The 21,232-nt window shown below is 41.3% G+C and overlaps 1 protein-coding gene across 6 annotated transcripts in view; it reads left to right on the top strand.

Annotated features, from left to right (window-relative positions):
- CD109 (CD109 molecule) overlaps window positions 1-21,232 on the top strand; it is a 139,792-nt gene that overhangs the window by 56,993 nt on the left and 61,567 nt on the right. For all 6 annotated transcript variants that reach the window (XM_055534812.1, XM_055534810.1, XM_055534816.1 and 3 more), the window contains 8 exons: window positions 3,087-3,126; window positions 6,005-6,089; window positions 15,315-15,411; window positions 15,679-15,820; window positions 16,502-16,611; window positions 19,047-19,271; window positions 20,072-20,173; window positions 20,261-20,323. In XM_055534812.1, coding sequence (XP_055390787.1) covers window positions 3,087-3,126; window positions 6,005-6,089; window positions 15,315-15,411; window positions 15,679-15,820; window positions 16,502-16,611; window positions 19,047-19,271; window positions 20,072-20,173; window positions 20,261-20,323 — 864 coding nt within the window. The remainder of the gene's footprint in view (window positions 1-3,086; window positions 3,127-6,004; window positions 6,090-15,314; window positions 15,412-15,678; window positions 15,821-16,501; window positions 16,612-19,046; window positions 19,272-20,071; window positions 20,174-20,260; window positions 20,324-21,232) is intronic.

The following is a 21,232-nucleotide window of genomic DNA, read 5'->3' on the forward strand; positions in this document are numbered from 1 at the left end:
GACCACCGCCACTCCTTGGTCTTTTGACAGTGCCTTGAAACTGTCATGGCGCCTCTGGGTGTGTCGTTGAGCTTGCTGATTGAGAGTCAAGGTCTAATCAAAGTTGACTTGTCTGCCATCTTGGACTCATTTGATTTTAACCGGTATATATTGTGTCCTTGGGCTATGTCATTCTTTCAAAAGTTGTGCCTGGCCCTTTTCCTCCTGTTACAGGGGTGTAGCCAGTTAACAATGTGGTGGTGTTTCACGTGCACAGTGAAGGGATTCAGCCACACACATACATGTATCTGTGTGTGTGTTGAGTTGCTTCAGTCGTGTCCGACTGTGTGCTCCCCCATGGACCTGCAGCTTTCTAGGCTCCTCTGTCCATGGGATTCTCCAGGCAAGAATACTGGAGTGGGTTGCCACGTCCTCCCCCAGGGGATCTTCCCACCCCCGGGATTGAGCCCCGTGTCTTTTTTGCCTAACTTGCATTGGTAAGTGGGTTCTTTACCATTAGTGCCACCTGGGAAGCCCATGTGTTCATTCTCCCCTAAACTCTCCTCCCATCCAGGCTGGCACAGAACATTGAGTAAAGTTCCATGTGCTATACAATAGGTCTTTGTTGGTTATCCATTTTGAATATAGCAGTGTGTACATGACCTTCCCAAATGCCCTAACTATCCCTTTCCCCCCGGCAAGCATAAGTTTGTTTTCTAAGTCTGTGAGTCTCCTTCTGTTTTGCAAGTAAGTTAGTTTATATCGTTTCTTTTTAGATTCCATATATAAGGGATGTCATACGATATTAAAGAGATTACTTTTAGATTGGGGATCCAGGGAAGCACGTACTATTTGATCTAGGTCCTGGCAGGAGATTAGAGGTAGAAGTGTAAGTCAAGCATAGGGTGCTGAGAGCAGAAGCACAGTGCATGAAAGTCTAGTGAACTGTCGCCTTGCAGAACTGCTCTGGACTGTGTCTGCTCCCTCTTGAGACTGACCCTCTGATGCTGAGGGCTGTAGTTTACTTTTACAGTGCTTCATTCCATGTTTTACATGAGATACTCATGTGGCATTTGCTACATGAACTTAACTTGATCAGCAGACATCATCATTGTTAAATTGCTTGTTCACAGCCTTACCAGTCATAAAGCAATAAGCAATTTAAAGACTAGAATTCTCACATTATCAGTAAAACGGTTATTATAGGTAGATTACCTTCTTGATTTGATTTTTGAGGATAGCAAATCAGAACTTATAAATGAATCAAAAACATGTAATTTATACCATTCCTATATGTGACATGAAAGCACCTTAAGATAGAAGGGACAAATGTGAGATTCTTAAAGACTGATCAACACAGTTTCTTTGGGATCTACTTTAAATGACAACATTGAAACCAAGCTTTAGACAATTATTTTGTTGACATGTAACTAGTTACATTTGTCTTATACTTTGAAATGAACTGTATCCTTTAAGGATTAAAAAATAATTGCTGGTGTGTACTTTATTAAAATTTTATTTTTTATTGAGGTATAGTTGATTTATACTATCATATTAGTTTAGGAGGTGTAGAGTTACTTTAGATTAAACAAATAATGATTTTTAAAAAATGTTATTTATTTGCTTTGATAAATTCAGGGAATCAGAATTGGAATACACATTTCTTTAGTGGAATTTCTTAGCTATTTTGAAGTGGTTCTATTTAATGTGTTAACTATGATTAGAAATGGACAGATAGAAACATGAGGAGTTGGGAAAAAAAGATATTTCTAGGCCACACGTTTTCTTTTTTGTTATTGTTGTTTACTTTGGGGGAAGCTCTCTCTGTTTAAAAAAAAGTTTTTTTTTAACTTTCACTTTGTGTTGGGGTATAGCTGATTAACAATGTTGTGATAGTTTCAGGTGGACAGGAAAGGGTATCCATTCTCCCCCAAATTCCCCTCCCATCCAGGCTGCCGCATAGCATTGAGCAGAGTTCTAAGTGCTGTACAGTAGGTCCTTTTTATCCATTTTAAATATAGTGGTGTGTACATGGCTGTCCTAAGCTCCCTAACTATCCCTTCTGCCCATCCCCCGAACCCTGCAACTAGAAGTTCCTCGTCGAAGTCTGTGAGTCCGTTTCTGTTTTGTAAATAAGTTCTTTTTTTTATTTTATTTTTTTATTTTTAAACTTTACATAATTGTATTAGTTTTGCCAAATATTAAAATGAATCCACCACAGGTATACATGTGTTCCCCACCCTGAACCCTCCTCCCTCCTCCCTCCCCATACCATCCCTCTGGGTCATCCCAGTGCACTAGCCCCAAGCATCCAGTATCGTGCATTGAACCTGGACTGGCAACTCGTTTCATACATGATATTTTACATGTTTCAATGCTATTCTCCCAAATCTTCCCATCCTCTCCCTCTCCCACAGTGTCCATAAGACTGTTAAATAAGTTCTTCTGTATCATGTCTTTATAGATTCCACAAATAAGGGATGTTACATGATATTTCTCCTTCTATGACAGATCACATGTTTTCTTGTTGATCTTGGAAAAAGAAATGATATCTGTTAAAATAGGGTAGAGTATATTGACTTAAGGATTATAGTAGACAATACTTCAAGCAATTAGGAAGATAAAGGGTGTTGGTCCATGATGATTTTGTATCCTCGACTATTTTATGTATTTGAATAGTGTGTAATTTTGTTTTCTTCATTGTTTAGCTTTGATAGGGATATACAAACCAAATTTGAAGTCATTTCTTGTTAGTTTGCCATGCTTCATAAATTCATAAATTATCGGATTTAATTTTGTTCTAATTTCACAAATGAGCAAAGTGAGGTTAAGCAGTTTGTTTCAGTCACCTGCAGTGAATTAAAGAGACAGGTCACCTTTTCATGTTAGTGAATTGTTAAAGAAAAACTCATGAAATTCACACACTTCATGTTGCAGGTGATTAAAAATAAAATTTTGTAAAGTTGAAATAAATTGTTTTGTTCATCAAATAATTGTAAATGTTATTTAAAGTTTTTTCTAAATATTTTTATGAGGTGAGTAAACAGATGAAGTAATTAAATAGAAACTCATTTATTTTCTTGTCTTTTTTTTCTTTCTCCCAATAGGACCAGACATATTATCAATCATTTCAGGTTTCAGAATATGGTAAGAATTCTTCAACTTATTTTGAAGGCATACACATTTGTTCCTTTCCACAGGGAAAAGAGAAATTTCTAAGAGGTGTATTATTTAAAGTAAAAACCCCAATGGAGGTAAAATCCTGGTATTTCTATAGGTCTGAACATTTTTTCTCTGTAAAAGATCATTATAAAGAGTGAAGTGGGAATGAGGTTGCCTGTAGTCCCATGATTCTACTCTTATGCACAATTATTCTGTTTTTATATTTTGCTGTGATCATAACATATTTTAATTTTTTTTTAAAAAGCATAACCTCAGTGATTTCCTGATTTTCCCGTTTTTCACTTGGTCAGCACTAGTAAAGACCGGGTTTAACTTGGGTAAATCCTCTTCCTGCAGGTGCCACTTTTGTAATGTCGTAGTTGGAAACACGTCGGTGTAAACCATGTGGGACCCACCGGCTTTTTGTTGGTGCATGGAGAGGAAGGAAGGCTGAGAGTGAATGCGTAGGATCCCAGTATTAGTTGTACTTTGAACAACTGTTCTGAGGTTGTACACAAAGCTCTTTTGTCTGGTTTGTGTTATTTTTTGAGAGTGTGTCTCATTTGGGCATTAGTAATTCTGGAAAGTCATCTACTTGCACATTTGTGGCTCCGGTCCACGTGTCTCTCACAGCCTTGTCACAGCTCAGTTTCCTGACCAGCTGGAACAGGGAGCAGCAAAGCTTTTCCCTATAGATGGCCAGATAGGAAAACTTGATGCTCTGTGGCTCCCATGGCTCCGTCTTAACTACTCAACTTTGCCATCGTAGCACACAGCAGCTGTAGACAATATGTAAGTGAAAGTGGCTGTGATCCAGTACAGTTTTATTTACGGACATGGAAATTTCGATTTCACATGATTTTCACATGTTATGAAATACTCTTCTTATGATTTTTTTCCCCCAACCAATTAGAAATGCCCAAACCATTCTTAGCTCTTGCTGGTCTTTGTTTACTGACCTCTAACCTGGAACTGTTTTGTCCAGTTCAGGGTTTACTCAGCACATTGAATACTTGAAATGTGGCTGATCCATATGGAGATGTGCTCTCAGCGTGTAAAATACCCAATTTTGAAGATGGTATAAATAAAGAAATTAATAATTATTTATATTGATTACATGTTGCAATGATATTTTGGATATATGAGGTTATATAAAATGTTGCAAAAATTAATTTCACCTGATTTTTTTTTTCATTTTTAAATGTGGCTGCTGGACATTTGAAATGACACCTCGTGGCTCACATTTTGTTTCTTTTGGACAGCCCTGATCTCCAGGAATAAGTCAGAGGTGGCTGTGACTCTCATAGGCTGTTTTTATGTCACGTAGGAGTGGTGCTGGGTGGTTGTATGTTGTTGAAGGAGGTATGTTGTGGAGGCAGAATTGATTGCCAACCTGTGATATCTGAGGAGGGGACATTCTGATTTCCTTGTTCTGAGGAAATTCCACCCCTGGGTGGCCCCGACTTTTGTGCTGGTGCAGAGTCCTGGACTGGTTTTGGTCTTAGAGTGTCCGGGCCCTCCAGGGTCTTTCACCTGGTGCTGGAGGCTCTCCTGTTCTGCCGATTCCTTGGTCGCCTTGTTTCGTCTCTTTTACTAATTGTTATGAGATGAATCTAATTCACTGGTCAGTGAAGTTAAAGAAGAGAATTATTTCTATAGATTTGTTTAGATTGGTAGGAAATATTTTCTTTTAACTCCAGTGAAGTGCTTTGTATTAAATAATATTACTATTTATGAAATATTTCACAGCTTAATTATATTTGTTGTTGTTGTTGAGTCACTAAGTCATGTCCGACTCTCTGTGACCCCATGAATTGCGGCACGCCAGGCTTCCCTGTCCTTCACAATCTCCTGGAGTTTGCTCAAACTCATGTCCATTGAGTTGGTGATGCCATCCAACCAGATTGCGTTAAATAATATTACTATTTATAAAATATTTCATAGCTGAATTATATAAAGCCAGCCAAAGTAGGGGTTTGTAATTTTGGGATTACCTTCAGGAACCAGTACCTGTTGCACAAGAAAAGCATCATTACTTGTAGTCATATCTTAGTAATTAACTAGAAATCCTAGTACACAACTTTCTCTTCATGGCATTCCATTGGGTTAGACTGTCACCAGATTTGCCTTTGATGGTCTCAAAGGGTGCAGATTCTCTGTGAATGCATGTATGGTCAGCATGCAGAGAGTCTTAGGGCCTCAGGATGTGCTTTTAGAAACCAAATTGGAACAACGTCCTCAGAAGTAGCTATTTATCACATAACATGGAAATACTTAAACAGGTAGTAAGTGCCCAATAATGGGAGGCAGTTGAATGAAAAAGCCGGGTCTTCTAGCACTCAGATGGCTTTGCCTCTAGGGTTCTGGATGCAATTTATTTATTTTTGGTTTAACTTTTTCTATTAAACTTTTTATTTTGTATTCGAGTACAGTCGATGAACAGTGTTGTGATGGTTTCAGGTGAACAGTGAAGGGACTCAGCCATACATGTACGTGTATCCGTTCTCCCCCAAAGTCCTTCCCACCCAGGCTTCCACGTAACACTGACAAGAGTTTCCTGGGCTTTGCAGTGTGTCCTTGTTAGTTATCTGGATACAGCTTAGATTCTGCCGGCAGGAGGCTTCACAGACATGACGGTCCACAGCAGCCCTGCCCTTTCGGTGTCTCGTCACCAGCCTTTTAGGGTTTCAGATTTTGAGTGGAGTGAAGTACTTTCATCAATGTGTTAACGTGTATTTGGAGGCTAACAAATTTAAGTTTAAATAATACCAACACCTTTAGGACAGTTCTATTCTCTAGTTTGTTAAACTGTAAAATAAGAGGAAAATGGACGGTTTAAAATATTCTTGCTTTTCTTTTCCAGTATTACCAAAGTTTGAAGTTGCTTTGCAGACACCATTATATTGTTCTTTAAATTCTAAGAGTTTAAATGGTACCGTCACAGCAAAGTAAGTATCATATTGCTTTTTATGACTATAAGCTGTTGTGAAACTGCATGACAGAGAGCTCATTATATACCCCAGAACATGAGTGCAACATGTTGCTTATTAAAATACCCCAATGGACAGGAAACAAGTGTTTAGAATAAATAATTAGGCATGGACCATGTCTGCACAGGTCTTTGCAGCCATTTCTCTGCTTCTAAGCTGATCCAATCATAAAATATTTCCTATAGGCTAGTGTCTTTCCAAGACTAGTTGAGAGATTTACCTTATAGATTCTGCAGGATTGGAAAAAAAAAAAGCTTTATCTTTATTTTTTATCTTTATTTATCTTTATTTTTATTATTTTATTTTTATCTTTATTCCTCATTCAGCTGACATGGGTTAAGGCAACTTACTCTTTTAAATGCTAATTATTTTCTCTGTCAATAATGGATGTTGAGACTTTGGGGAGGGGTTTGGTTCCCTTGGGGCTTCCCTGGTGGCTCAGATGGTAAAGAATTTGCCTGCAATGTGGAAGACCTGGGTTTGATCCCTGGGTCAGGAAGATGCCCTGGAGAAGGGAATGGTTACTGACTCCAGTTTCTTGCCTAGAGGATTCCATGGACAGAGGAACCTGGCGGGCTACAGTCCATGCAGTCGCAAAGAGTCAGACGTGACTGAGCGACTAACACTTTAATTGTTTTCACTTGGTTCCCTTATTGCAGTTGGCAGATGAATCAGTAGTTCACATTCATCATCCATTTCAGCATGTGTACACAGAGACTTCCAACCCCCTGCTGTGTAACTTCTGTGGCTTTCATGATTTCATAATTTTGATGCACTGGCTTGAAGAGCACAGCATTTTGTTTTGCTGAGGCAAAAAGCATACTCGGATTTCCAGACCAGTGACTCTTGAAAGTATAGGGTGAACTTGCCCTCAAGTAAATCCAGCACTGATTACTTGTAGCATTTAAAAATTTTAATTTAAAAAAATTTTTAAAAACTTAGTTTAAAAATTTTTTGTCCCTCCCCATTTCCCAGGGTTTGCAAGGACTTGGCTGGGGCGACACCAGTGACATGGGTCCCTCCTTGGCTACCTGTCAGTGGGCTGGAGTCGGCCTGGGTGGCTAAGGCCTCCATGGGAGAGCAGCCTGTGGGCTGGGGTCCCACCTAATCCTCTGAGGACCTGGGACCTGATGGAGCATTGCAGTACCCTTTCCTGTTCAGTTGTCCCTCCTCTGTGTCACTTGCATCTCCTCTCCCAGACCACAGGGTGGTCCCAGTAAACCTCAGCAGATTCCCAGTGACCTCTGCAGCTCTTTTGGAGAAGTACTTGCTTTTCCTTCCCAAGAAAGGCTGTGCCATGCAGTATTTATTTTGTGTGTGTGTATGTGTGTGTGTGTGTGTGTGTGTGTGTGTGAGTCGCTCAGTCATGTCTGACTCTTTGTGACCCCATGGACTGTGGCCTGCTAGGCCCCTCTGTCCATGGAATTCTCCAGGCAATAATAGTGGACTGGGTTGCTATTCCCTTATTCAGGGGATCTTCCTGACCCAGGGATCGAACCCAGGTCTCCTGGATTGGAGTCAGATTCTATACCCTCTGAGCGACCAGAGTTTACATTTATTTATTTCATTTTTGATTGTGTTGAGTCTTTGTTGCTACAGGGGGCCTTTCTCTAGTTGTGGCGAGCAGGGGCTACGCTCATTGCCGTGGCCTTTCATTGCAGAGCACAGGCTCTAGGCGTGAGGGCTTTAGTACTTGCAGCACATGGCTCAGTAGTTGTGGGGCACTTTTGCACGTGGCATCTTCCCAGACTAGGGATCGAACCTGTGTCCCCTGCATTGACAGGCAGATTCTTATCCACCAGACCACCACGGAGGTCCTGACATTTATTTTTGATGTGTCAGTGTCTGTACTCAGGTTTGTGAAATTTATTTAGTTTCAGAATTTATTTGTAATAGCTGGTAACAACTGTACCCCATGTCACCACCGTCTCCTCATAGTATTCCTCTCTTGTTGGGGGTGTGTGGCAGTGGCGAGCGTGGGCAGTGAGTTCATGTACCAAAACGTCTGAGGACTCCTGTTTTAGATTCTTCTTGCAAACAAATCATGTGAATCCCTGTGACATAAAGGCAAAAATGTGTCTACAATTTGTATACCAAGCTAGTTCAACTAAGAGGTAGCTTCCAATGTGAATGTGGGTACTGTGGCTGGATTTATGGTTTAGAAAACACATACATGCCTGCTTTTTCATATTATTATCCTGCTCTTGATCTTAGCTGAAGGTCAAGCATTCTGTCTGGGTTTTATTTGGAATTCTTTGACTAACACATATAAAATTTAGTGACTGCAAATCCGCATAAACCATCTGTGTGCACATGGATTAAGTTGAAAGTGGATATCTTCTTTTTTTCTGTTTTTAGTTTTCAGGCATGTGCCAGGGATTTAAACACAGCTAGTTCAAACAGTGGTTCTTAAACTCTGGTAACCGTCTAGAAAATTTATTATACACTTTTCAGGGAGGGTGAATCCCTTGAACAACACTGACAGACAGCCTCTTCCTCATGCCAAGCAGAGCCTTGGGGACCTCTTGGCACAGAGGCCTTTCTGTCCCCCATTTCTTGTAGGCAAGATTCCAGCCTCCATGACCTTTCCTGAGTTCCAAAGGGCAGACTTTGGGGGACTTCCCTGGTGGTCCAGTGGTTAAGAAGCCGCCTGCTAATATAGGGTACATGGGTTTGATTCCTGGTCCGGGAAGATTCCACATGCCGTGGGCAACTAAGCTCATTCCCACAACTACAGAGCACGCACTCTGTCGCGCCTGTGAGCTCCAAGTGCTGAAGCCCTTGTGCTCCAGAGCCCATACTCTGTGACAAGAGACGCCACCCCACGAGAAACCTGCACCCTGCATCTAGAGATTAGTCCCCACTCAGAGCAACTAGAGAAAGCCTGGGTGGAGCAACCAAGACCCAGGGCAGCCAAAAATAAGTAAATACGAAGGGCAGATGGGAACAGTTGTGGGCAGATTCCTTACCATCTGAGCCACCAGGGAAGCCTACTATATAACTGCTTCCTATTCACCAGGGAGAGCGGGGCACAGTTCTTGAGGCGCTAGCCTACTGTGTTCCCCTTTTGTCTGGCAAAGAAGTAAAGCCACTTTTTCCTTTTCCTCTGTACTGTGTCTCCCTATTTCTGTTTGACACTGGTGCACAGAGAGCCAAGGTTTTGGCAGCATGTTCCTTCAGTGCAGGGATCTTCTGATGTCAGGTGATGATGGGCGAATTGTGACCTGACCTGGAATGAAGAGTGCATCATCAAGTGGTTAACATCTTCTGTTTGGTGGGGGTTTTAGCTCTGCTGCTGCTACTGCTAAGTCACTTAAGTTGTGTCCGACTCTGTGCAACCCGGTAGATGGCAGCCCACCAGGCTCTGCCATCCCTGGGATTCTCCAGGCGAGAACACTAGAGTGGGTTGCCATTTCCTTCTCCAATGCATGAATGTGAAAAGTGAAAGTGAAGTCGCTCAATCGTGCCTGACTCTTAGCGACCCCATGGACTGCAGCCTACCAGGCTCCTCCATCCATGGGATTTTCCAAGCAAGAGTACTCTGCAGAAGAGCTCAAAGACATGGTTCTGTGTATCCCTTGAGGCGGAACCAGGACCCTGCCCTGAGGCTGCACTATTGTTTCCTGACTGCTCCTCCCCTGTCTCTGCACCTTCTCCCTTCCCTGATTAACAGCTGCTTGATCATGTCATTTGGAAGTCAGGAAAGGGGACACAGAAAGGTTTTTGTGCCCAGGAGCCCCACAGGGTCCCGTTCGGTTTCAATTGCATTTTGTCTAAAAAAACAATGTACCTACCTTGACTAAAAAGTGCTTTATTCTTAACGAAGACTAACCATCATCCGAGCCTTCGGTGAATTGTAATGTGTTTGCGGTAGTGAAATTGATCTCTGATCACAGATCACCACAACAAATATAATAGTGACGAAAAAGCTTGAAATATTATGAGAATTACCAAAATATGTCAGACAGACATGAAGTGAGCAGATGCCTTTGGGAAAAGGGCACCAGTAGAGTTGAGTATCGAAAAGTGAAAGTGTTAGTTGTTCAGTCCTGTCCGACTCTTTCTGACCCCACGGACTGTAGCCGGCCAGGCTCCTCTGTCTATGGAATTTTTCAGGCAAAAAGAGTGGGTAGCCATTTCCTTTTCCAGGGGATCTTCCTGACCCAGGGGTTGAACTCAGGTCTCCTGAATTGCAGGCACATTCTTTACCATCTGGGCCACCAGGGAAGCCCTTGCTTATTGCGAGATTGCCACAAAACTTCGATTGGTAAAAAGCACAGTATCTGTGCACTTCACAATATCTGTGATGTGCAATAAAGCAAAGCACAATAAAATGAGATCTGCCTGTAGTCCATTCCGATATTTGCTTCCTATTACCCCTCCTTCCTTCAGGCTTCAGTTGCCTAGGGGTGTCCATAGTGGGGGCCAAGAAAGGCGGTCTGCCCCAGGGCAGCTCAGATCTTACGTGTGAATTCAAATGGGTGGCCCCCAAGATGGCTGAGGAGGCCCTTTGCCTGAGGTCTGTGGATAAACGGTCCTTTTGCACCCCAGCATTCATGAGTTCTCAGTTTACCAGTGTGTTTCAGGAGGGTCTGCTTTTACTCAGATTGTGTATATAATTTGCAACTTTGCAACAGATTCAGGAAATCTTTTGACTAGCAAGGTCTTTTACCAGTCTCTAAAAATTGGCATAGACCTAATTTATAAAGACTGTGTCCTGAAGGAGATGGAGGTGATGACGGTGAAGTAACCATCATCCTGTCTATTGAGAACCCATCTCTCCTTCCTTCAGGCTCATCCTTCCAGTTTTCCTTGGATTGGGTCTCTGTTGGGAGAGTCCTGGCCCACTTCCCTTCTCACCTGTATCTGAATTCTTCCATTTGGTATCTTTAACCTTCTGCTGTTTGGTGGGATCTTCACTCTGTATTTAAACATTTCTGTCATAGAGGGAAACAAACCCTCCCTGATTATCCTGCCTCCTCCTAGCTGCTGCCCCGTCTCTCACCTCTTTGTAGAGTTCCAGCTGCCTGTTTCTGCTTCTTCCCATCCTTTTTGTTCTTCAGTCCCCTGCCTTCTGCTTTTCTCCTTCACCATGGATCGAAACCGTTTTCACTACGGCACAAAGCCCTCCTTCTTGCCTTACCTTGTGGCTGCTTTCTTAGGCTGTTACAAATTTTTGCCCCCCTTGCAGCACTGGACATTTCTGTCTTCTCATTTCCTTTCTGGCTTTTCTCCTTTTGCTTTGGTTACTCCTTTGAGGCTCTTTGCAGACAGTATCCACATTGTAAACATTCTTATTCCTTAGAGCTCCATCTTTGGCTCTCTTTTCTTTTTTTACACATTTACTCAGAGTTTTCTTCTCTATGGCCAGAGCTTCTGCTACTGTTTATAATTTGATGAAACCTGAATCCATACCGGGCTTCCCTGGTAGCTCAGTGGTAAAGAATATGCCTGCTAATATAGGAGACACAGGTTTGATACCCAAGTCAGGAAGAACCCCTGGAGAAGGAAATGGCAACTCACTCCAGTATTCTTGCCTGGGAAGTCCCATGGACAGAGGAGACTGGCGGGCTCCACTCCGTGGGATCCCAGAGTCCAACACAACTAAACAACAACAACAACAACAAAATCCATCTCTCCAGCCTGCATGTCTAGCTTGACAGTCAGATCCTTATGTCTCGCTGCTCTCTGGACGTTGTCCACTGGATGTCCCACAGATACTTGAAACAGGTTGTCTTCCCCAGCCCTGGTTCTCTGCATCCTTCTCTTGGTGGACTGCACCTCCCTGTCTCTAGCTGCCCAGGTCAGCTGTACTCTTCCGACTCCCTCAGTTCCCACAGCCAGCCAACATCCAGTGCTGGTGGTTCTGTTTCCTTGTGAAAGTCGCTCAGTCGTGTCCGACTCTTTGCAACATCATGGACTATACAGTCCGTGGAATTCTCCAGGCCAGAGTACTGGAGTGGGTAGACTTTCCCTTCTCCAGGGGATCTTCCCAACCCAGAGATCGAACCCAGGTCTCTTGCATTGCAGGCAGATTCTTTACCAGCTGAGCCACAGGGGAAGCCCTCTCTCTCCTTCAGTTCAGTTCAGTTCAGTCGCTTATTTGTGTCCGACTCTGCGACCCCATAAACTGCAGCACGCCAGGCCTCCCTGTCCATCACCAACTCCCGGAGTTCACTCAGACTCATGTCCATTGAGTCAGTGATGCCATCCAGCCATCTCATCCTCCGTCGTCCCCTTCTCCTCCTGCCCCCAATCCCTCCCAGCATCAGAGTCTTTTCCAATGAGTCAACTCTTCGCATGAGGTGGCCAAAGTACTGGAGTTTCAGCTTTAGTATCATTCCTTCCAAAGAAATCCCAGGGCTGATCTTCAGAATGGACTGGTTGGATCTCCTTGCAGTCCAAGGGACTCTCAAGAGTCTTCTCCAACACCACAGTTCAAAATCATCAATTCTTCAGCGCTCAGCTTTCTTCCCAGTCCAACTCTCACATCCATACCTGACCACTGGAAAAACCATAGCCTTGACTAGACGGACCTTTGTTGGCAAAGTAATATCTCTGCTTTTCAACATGCTATCTAGGTTGGTCATAACTTTCCTTCCAAGGAGTAAGTGTCTTTTAATTCCATGGCTGCAGTCACCATCTGCAGTGATTTTGGAGCCCCCCAAAATAAAGTCTGACACTATTTCCACTGTTTCCCCATCTATTTCCCATGAAGTGATGGGACCAGATGCCATAATCTTAGTTTTCTGAATGTTGAGCTTTAAGCCAACTTTTTCACTCTCCTTTAGTGTTTTTTTACTGAGTTCTTTTCTAGTTTCCCGTGTTTTGAAACATCTCACCCAGCCCCTCATCTCCCCTCCCAAAGTCTCCCAAATTTTACCTGTGCGTCCAAGAATGCACAGTGCTTTTTCTGACCGAGACGCCTTTATGTAGGCAATTTCAGTGTGGCTTCTCGCCCCTAAGCGTCTATCCCTGGGTCACATGGCTAGATCAGCTCTTTGAGGGTGGGTCTCTGTTGTGGTTACTACTGCACAGTGCCCGTCATGGAGTGGACTTCCAATAAATGCCTATTGAAAGAATAAATAGATGAAACAATGTGACTCCTGAGATTTCAGTTTCAAGCTGTGTGTAGCACAGCAGAGGCCTCTATACCTAACCAAAAGCCTCTTATTTTGAGTGAACTAAGTTAAGGTGTATGGGCAATAGATTTGGTTTTGTCACCGAATTAGGGAGTAAAGAGTAGGACTTGAAATCCGGTTGTCTCTTGTGTGTACTTTGAAAGATGAGTTCTGTTGTCTTACCACTCGGAGAGTTGTTATTAAGTTAGAAATATGACTTTAAATATTTCATATTAGCTCTTATAGTCATCTCTATGAGTGGATAATAATAATTTTGGTTATTTTTGCTAGTAGCCATCTGTCCCATCAAAGTATAGTTGATGTGCAGAGGGTTACTGGAAATTTCTTGGAGAAGAAGGTTAACACTCTGTTTTAGTTTAAAAATTTTTAGCTGAGAAGAATAAAAACCTGCATTTGTTTATTAGCTTTGATGTGAACATCTGCTCAGTATTCCCACCTCATTAAAATAAATAATAGATTCTTTCTTCTCATCATAGTAGGTTTAATAGTATTGTAAAGAAAATAACATGGCATACATCTAATTACTTCCATAATCGCTGGTGGACAGTAGAACTTAAAAAATATTATTTTTATAATCTAAGGCTTATTAAAATGTAGTTATTATTTGATGAGTTGAGATATTTGTATCCTGGAAATGACATGGAAAAAATGGTGGGGAGAAATATGAATTATAATGATAGGTTCACTTTTTTAGGTATTATTTTGTAAACCTATTGTGCTATGGTTGTTTTCTGGGAAAAAAAAAAGTCCTTGTTTGGTTCATGATATCATAGAATATCTTTGACTTACTTTTTAAAAGTTGTTGAACTGTTACTTTCTGAATGATTAGTTTATTCCCCAAAGTATCTAGATTCTGTTTAGCACAACAGATCAGCTTGGGACTTGGAAAGCTAAATCCATGTCACATTTAAATAAAAATTAAAAATATTTGTGTCTGAGAATACTTTAAATAATGTATGAATTCTCAGCTCCCTGTACTATCATGTGATATAACTTTTAAAATATGATGTTCTGGTGTTCTGGTTATGCATTTATTTAATTTTTAACAAGATACATGCAGAGTTAGGTTTTACAAACTCTTTTGAATGTATGAATTTGATGCTGACATTGCTGTCTGGGGGTTTCCACTGACTTTATTGTTTTTGTTTGGAAGGGTGGTACATTTGAAGATGGACTGCTTTATTTTTTAAAATTTTGGAATATGCTATATTTTATTACCAGTTTTTGAGTTGAGTTGATCCAGACAAGGGGATGTTTTCTGTGATCAGATGAGGGATTCAGGAAGCGGAAGTTAACAATCACATTTTTACAGTGCAAAATAAAATTAGCTTTCATGTTTGGCTGAGCATTTCGTAATAGAAATGGAAGGAACCCAGGAAATGCATTTATGGAAGGCTTTCTGACAGTAAAATGATTTACCAAAGACTGCCTCTCCTTTACACGAAGAGACGTTCCCATTATGAGAGAGGATACAGTTAAAAAGTAGAATGCAAATCAGTGAGAGATATCTTCTTGACTCAAGAAGATAATTTTGGTAGTATGGATTAAAAAATTGCTCTTATTTTAAATTTCTTTTCAAAAAGTGAATTTTCAATAGCTATGAGCACATTTGATGCCCTGGTGTCTTGGTCTAATAAACTCTGATGGTTAATATTGAAACATGCAGGAATGGGCCACAGTGAAATGCAATCTTAGCTAACATTTTAAAATGTTCAAAAGTTACAAAGTTTCCTGGGCATGCAGTTAATGGACCAGTCCAGATTTCTAAGGATAAAAGATTTTCATAATCTTTTAAGAAATCTTTCAACAGGAAACTGTCACTTCTAGTTATGATCAGATTTTCTCCAGAAGGCTGGGTAAAGTGTGTGTGTTGTGAACTGTTTTGAGGTATTATAATAAGAAATCTTCCCATTTTGGAGACTTAGTATCAAGGATCACCATTTATTAAGCACATTCCTATGTTTTGGTTTTAAAAATTTTCAGTAAGAGCATGTTTTTAAATATAATTCTTTTAAGTTAGGTCCTGTTTATTATTTTTCAGGTATACATATGGGAAGCCTGTGAAAGGAGATCTAACACTTACATTTTTACCTTTATCCTTCTGGGGTGTGAAGAAAAATATTACAAAAACATTGAAGGTAACTTTTGCAGATATCTTTTAACTTGTAATGGGGAAAAGCTATGTGTACATTCCCTGGTAATAAGATTTTATACCGAATTAACAAAAAGTTGAGCATGAGAAAATCAAGAGCTTTCTGTCATTGGACAAATGAGAATTTGCCTATTTATTAAAATAATTAAAGTGGAAAGAACCTTTGTATTGTTGTGACTTAGTTTGGATTTTATTTCTAAAATTTGAAGTGTTAAAGTGAAGAATGAAATTGAAAATTTTTTTAACAAAACAGATAAATGGATCTGCAAACTTCTCTTTTAATGATGAAGAGATGAAAAAGGTAATGGATTTTTCGGATGGACCTTCCGAGTACATGTACCTGTCTTCTCCTGGGCCGGTAGAAATTATAGCCACAGTGACAGAATCACTTACAGGTTTGTAGACTTTGAAGCATAGGCAAAGCTCTGTATGATGTGCTGCTCTATCATCTCTTATTATAATTAGCATGTTCATTTGAGGGCATTGTTGCCTAAAGATGCTCATTAATGCTGAAATTGTCATGAATATTAGTCTGACTTGCAGAATGTTTTCATAATGATTTTCTTTGAACAACTGTGCTTCAACCACGTGTGATAGATAGGTATTCATAATTTTTTCCATCTCTACTCTTTTTTTCAACCTGAAGACTACATGGAAGGGCTACCTTTTCAACTGACTAACCACCCTCCTTTTATTTATTTATTTTTTATATATATCCTCTGAAATGTCACCTGCTCCTAGACCATTTTCTCTTTTAATAATAAAGGTTAATTACTTGGATCTTTCTGTTGCTATTTTAATGGCTTTCATCAATCCCCAGAAGTACAAAAAGACTATTCTGTCAGTGGCCTGACCTTGGGTGCACATGTCATTAATGGGGGGCTCTGAAGGTGCTCAGAAGGGATCCACAGAGGACATAATAGAAGTGATGTTCCTTTTTGTGGCCAAGCCAAAGAGGCTTCTGTGCTCTGATATCCTAACCCTTTGAGAAGTAGCTCAGATGGAGAGATGTGGTGGATCGAAGCCGATGGTTATATATTACTTTTAGTGTCTAAATGGTGCCATTTCCAAAACAGGCATCTCAAGAAATGCAAGCTCCAATGTATTTTTCAAGCAACACGATTACATCATTGAATTCTTTGACTATGCTACTGTCTTGAAGCCATCTCTCAACTTCACAGCCACTGTAAGTTGGCATGTTTAATAATGGTCTTAAAGCAGTAAGTTCAGTTTAGTGAAACAGGATGGGAGAGAGTACTTTTAGTGATAGTACTTTTAGTACTTTTCAAAAAATTTAAGCCCAAAGTAGATAAATTACTTTTCCCCTTTAGATATATGGGGCACACAGAATTGTTTCCAAATGACCTTTATCTAATTTATTTTTAAAAACTAGTTTCCAGAATATATTTTCTTCAAAGTATATTTAATAAGTAATATAAGGTAGATATTTAGAAATTAATTGAAGGGTTTAGATGCTAGTCAAAAAATTTCAATTTCAAAATTTCAAATTTGAAGTTTCAAAATTTCAGTTTGATTTTTATGACTAATTTTAGTTCTGTCGAAGATGTAGCATTGAAGATGATCATCTAATCTGGGACTTCTCCAGTAGTCCAGTGGTTAAAACTCTTGCCTTCCAAGTGCAGGGCCGTGGGTTCAATCCCTGACTGGGGAACTAAGGTTCCCCATGTTGCAGGCTGCCCGCAAAAGTTAAAAAATGATCAATTCTGTCTCAGTTTTTTGAGAGAATATTGGCCAAGTTAACATTTATTGGCCAAGTGAATTTTGACAGTCTGCAAGGCATGCTGCTGGGTGGGGCTCACTGAGCAAAGAAGACCCGAGTCCCAGTGCTGGAGTCGGTATTCGTGATGGTGACGAGAATACACACACAGCTGTAATTCAAGGCAGGATAAATGTGTCACGAACACATTCCTTTAGGGATTTAAAACTGGCAAATATTTTCTGCAAAGGGCGAGATAGTAAATATTTTTAGCTTTGCGGGCCACATGGTCTCAGTCACAGCTGTGCAACTCTGACATTGTAACATGAAAGTAGCCAGAGCCACTTGGTAACCAAGGGAGGTGGCCATGTTCCAGTAAAACCTGAAGAGAGACTGGATTTGGTCTTCCTGCCTGCCATAGTTTGCTAGTCCCTGGTTTAAAGAGAAAAGGGTCAGTTCTTGTTGAGCAGATCAAGACAAGTTTTAGAGTTTGCAGGTTGGTGACTGTGGAGATTTGGGGGAAAGAATGTGCTCAGAGAGGGCCCTTTCCTGATACCTTGCCCTGAATGTCGCTCCTTTTCATTTTGCTCAGTATCCTTTTATAATAAACTGGTGATCGAGTGAGGAAAAAAAAAGTTTTAGATAGCTCCTAATTTTAACAATCTTATAATTCAGACAGTTTGAAAGGATAGTTAAAAAGAAATCTGCAGAGATTGTCACCCAGGAATCTGCACATGGTAACATCCAAATGAACAGAGGGACAAAGAGAGTTCAGGGAAGAAGAGCTGGCTGTGGGATGGGGTGGGGGTCATTGGAAGGGGAAGATTTAGGCTCTTGGTTGCAAGATCAGCAGCATTTTCAGTGTTTGGGTGTGTGGGTAGGGAGCGGGGAACAAGATGAGCTGAGACACGCAAGGCGAGAGCTTTGGGTGGCAAGTCAGGGTGCAGTCAGGTGTCAGTGACTGGACCCGGGCAGTGGCTGCAGAGAGCTTATGTCCGGGAGCGGACAGAGAGGAAACAAGAGGCTAAGCTTGGGGATTGCAGAGGGTCCTCCATGTCCCATGTGCTCCATGGGGATTGCAGAGCATCCTCTGCGTCCCACGTGCTCCACGGGGATTGCAGAGGGTCCTCCGCGTCCCACGTGCTCCACGGGGATTGCAGAGGGTCCTCCGCGTCCCATGTGCTCTACACAGTGAAGAGCTTGGAGCCTCATGAACGTGGGAGGGATGTGGCAAAAGCTGGATTCCAGGGTGACTGGTGGGGTCTGTGTGTGGGAGGAGGGCGGTAGCCCTGGCATGAGGACATCAGGAGCCCCGTGGTAGTGGATGTGGGTGGAGAGCTTGTAAAAGACGTATAGGACTTGGTAGGCATCAGATTCGGAAGGCGGGGAGAGGGATGGGCAATGCACAGATGTTAAGTATTGGAGAACTGTGATATTAGTACAAATGGGAAAGGCAGGATGGTTTCTCAGTTTTAGATGTGTTGAATTTGAGACAACAGGGGTGTGCAGGTAGAAATTTCCTTGAGGGCTTGGAGTTACTGAGCGTGAGTTCCAGAGCCAGGTCAGGATGGCAGCAGGAGTGCTGAGACCTTTGAAGGTAAATGATAATGAGGCTTTGACAAATTCCCCCAATTCGAGAGAGGGAAGGGGAACAAAAAAGGACACTAATACGATCTAGAAACTGGTATGGAGTGAAGGAGGTTATTGTGGAGCCATGGAAGGCAAAAGAAGTGGAGTGGAGGCTGCCTGGAGATACCTCTGAACCTGGAAATTAGGGGACTGCTGATGACTTTTGAGAGTTCAGGTTCATGGGAACAGCACAGACGGAAACCGGATTCAATTAAACTTAAATCCTTTGCTTCTGTTGTTTACCTGAGTTCACAGTGTTTTCTTTTGACAATTAGGTGAAGGTAACCCGTTCTGATGGTCATCAGCTGACTCCTGAAGAAAGAAGAAATAATGTAGTCTTAATGGTGACTCAGAGAAACTATACTGAGTACTGGAGCAGATGGGACACTCGAAATCAGGAAGTAGGGGCTGTCCAGATCATAAATCATACTGTCCCCGCAAATGGAATCTTCAAGATCGAATTCCCAATCCTGGATGATTCCAGCGAGCTACAAGTGAAGGTGCCATCTGTTTCTCATCATTATGTAACTGCAACAACAACATTAAAATTGCAGTCTGGTGGTAGGCACTCAACTTATTGGGAGGTTAAAGTGCACAGGAAGTGGACACATATTTTTATTTAAAAGAGCGGGAGGAAGGATTACAAGGGATTTAATGGCTGTGGCTGAGTTAGACTGAATGCTTCCTTGTAAATTCATTTTGAAGAGCACGGTAAAATAGTGATGGAGAAGCACCCCCAACTCCCAGGCTAGGTGATTTTCAATCATTTGGAATTGTATTTTGGCAGGAGCTGAAAATGAAAGGGGAATTTAATTTTTTTACATTTACACTCCGCTGCTGAACTGAGACTCCTCAGCCATTCCCCTTCCCTCTCTCTGGGTTACTCAGCCCCGCCACAGTGCGGCCTCTCTGAGTTTTCCTCTCCCCAGTGGTGGACTGAGTGAGCTGATTCGGTTGCTTGCTGTGTTGCGGGGAGAAGAAAGGATTCCTTTTCCATTTCCTTCTCTCCTCTCACAGTGTTTCCTGAAAACATACCTTTGTTTTGGAAGTAAGTTAGGACTGTGCTTTTTCCTCTTAGATGATGATGGTGAAGACTGTCTTAACACGTTTTATAGCTATCAGTTTCTTTACAGTATAAGCTACAAAATGATGAAGATCCAATGTCTGGGGAATATATTGTTTGCTGTGTGAAGAAAAGTGAAAGTGAATGTGCCTTTCAGTGATTGTCCAGCCAGGTCACATTCCTTATCCTGAGGCTTCTAAAGATGAAACTTTACGGCTCCCTTTTCTTTTGTTATAGGCCTCTTTTCTCGATAGTGTGAGTAACATGGCAGTTCATGGTATGTTTAAATCTCCTAGTAAAACCTACATCCAGCTAAAAGTAAAAGATGAAAATATAAAGGTAATGCTTGCAATCATTTGTTAATTATAATATAATTGAACTGTCTTGACATTGATATGTATATATTAATTAAAATTTTTTTTCTAGGTGGGATCACCATTTGAGTTGGTGGTTATTGGCAACAAGCAATTGAAGGAGTTAAGCTACATGGTAATCTCTTTTTAAAAATAATTTCCTTTATTTTTAAATTAATTTTTGGCTGTGCTGGGTCTTCGTTGCTGGGAGGGCCTTTCTCTAGTTGCAGAGAGCAGGGATTTCTTGTTGTGGTGGCTTCTCTTGTTGCTCAGCACAGGCTCTAGGGTGCACGGACTTCGGTAGTTGAGCACCTGGGTTCAGTAGTTGCAGCTCCCAGATTCTGGAGCACAGGCTCAGTAGTTGCGGTTCACAGGCTTAGTTGCTTCACAGGTTGCAGAATGTTCCCCGACCAGGGATTGAACCCATGTTTCCTGCATTGGCAGGTAGATTCTTTACTACTGAGCCTCCAGGGAAGAAGCCCTGGTAATCTCTTACACAATCTAAATTTATGATCTATTGTAGAATCATCTGAAATAGTGTCTATCTTATGTTTAAACTGAACTTAACTGATTTTTAAAATTCAGCCTCACACTTTAAAAAACATGTCTTAATATATATTATACATGTGCAGGATGTAATATTTATATACATTCTTACAGAGTTTTCTATGTCTAAGTTGTGTATAAATTTACTTTACAAAACTTTGCATTTTATTCCTTTTGCATCATGGAGTATTATGGTATGTTGAATATAGCTCCCTGTGCTATAGAGTAGGTCCTTGTTTATCATCTTACACATGGTAGTTTGCAGCCCAGCCTCTCAGCCCATCCCCATTCTGCCCTCCCTCCCCCTTGGCAACCTCAAGACTCTTCTCTACGTCTGTGAGTCTGTTTCTGTTTCTTTTAAAAATTTTTAAAAAAATTGTTTATTTTTGGCTGTGCTGGGTCTCTGTTGCTGTGCGTGGGCTTTCTGTAGTTCCCGTGAGAGGGGGCTACTGTTCCTTGCAGTTCTTGGGCTTTTCATTATGTTGGCTTCTCTTGTTGT

This window comes from Bubalus kerabau, chromosome 9, assembly GCF_029407905.1.
Source record: "Bubalus kerabau isolate K-KA32 ecotype Philippines breed swamp buffalo chromosome 9, PCC_UOA_SB_1v2, whole genome shotgun sequence".
In the NCBI taxonomy this organism is placed as follows: Eukaryota; Metazoa; Chordata; class Mammalia; order Artiodactyla; family Bovidae; genus Bubalus; species Bubalus kerabau.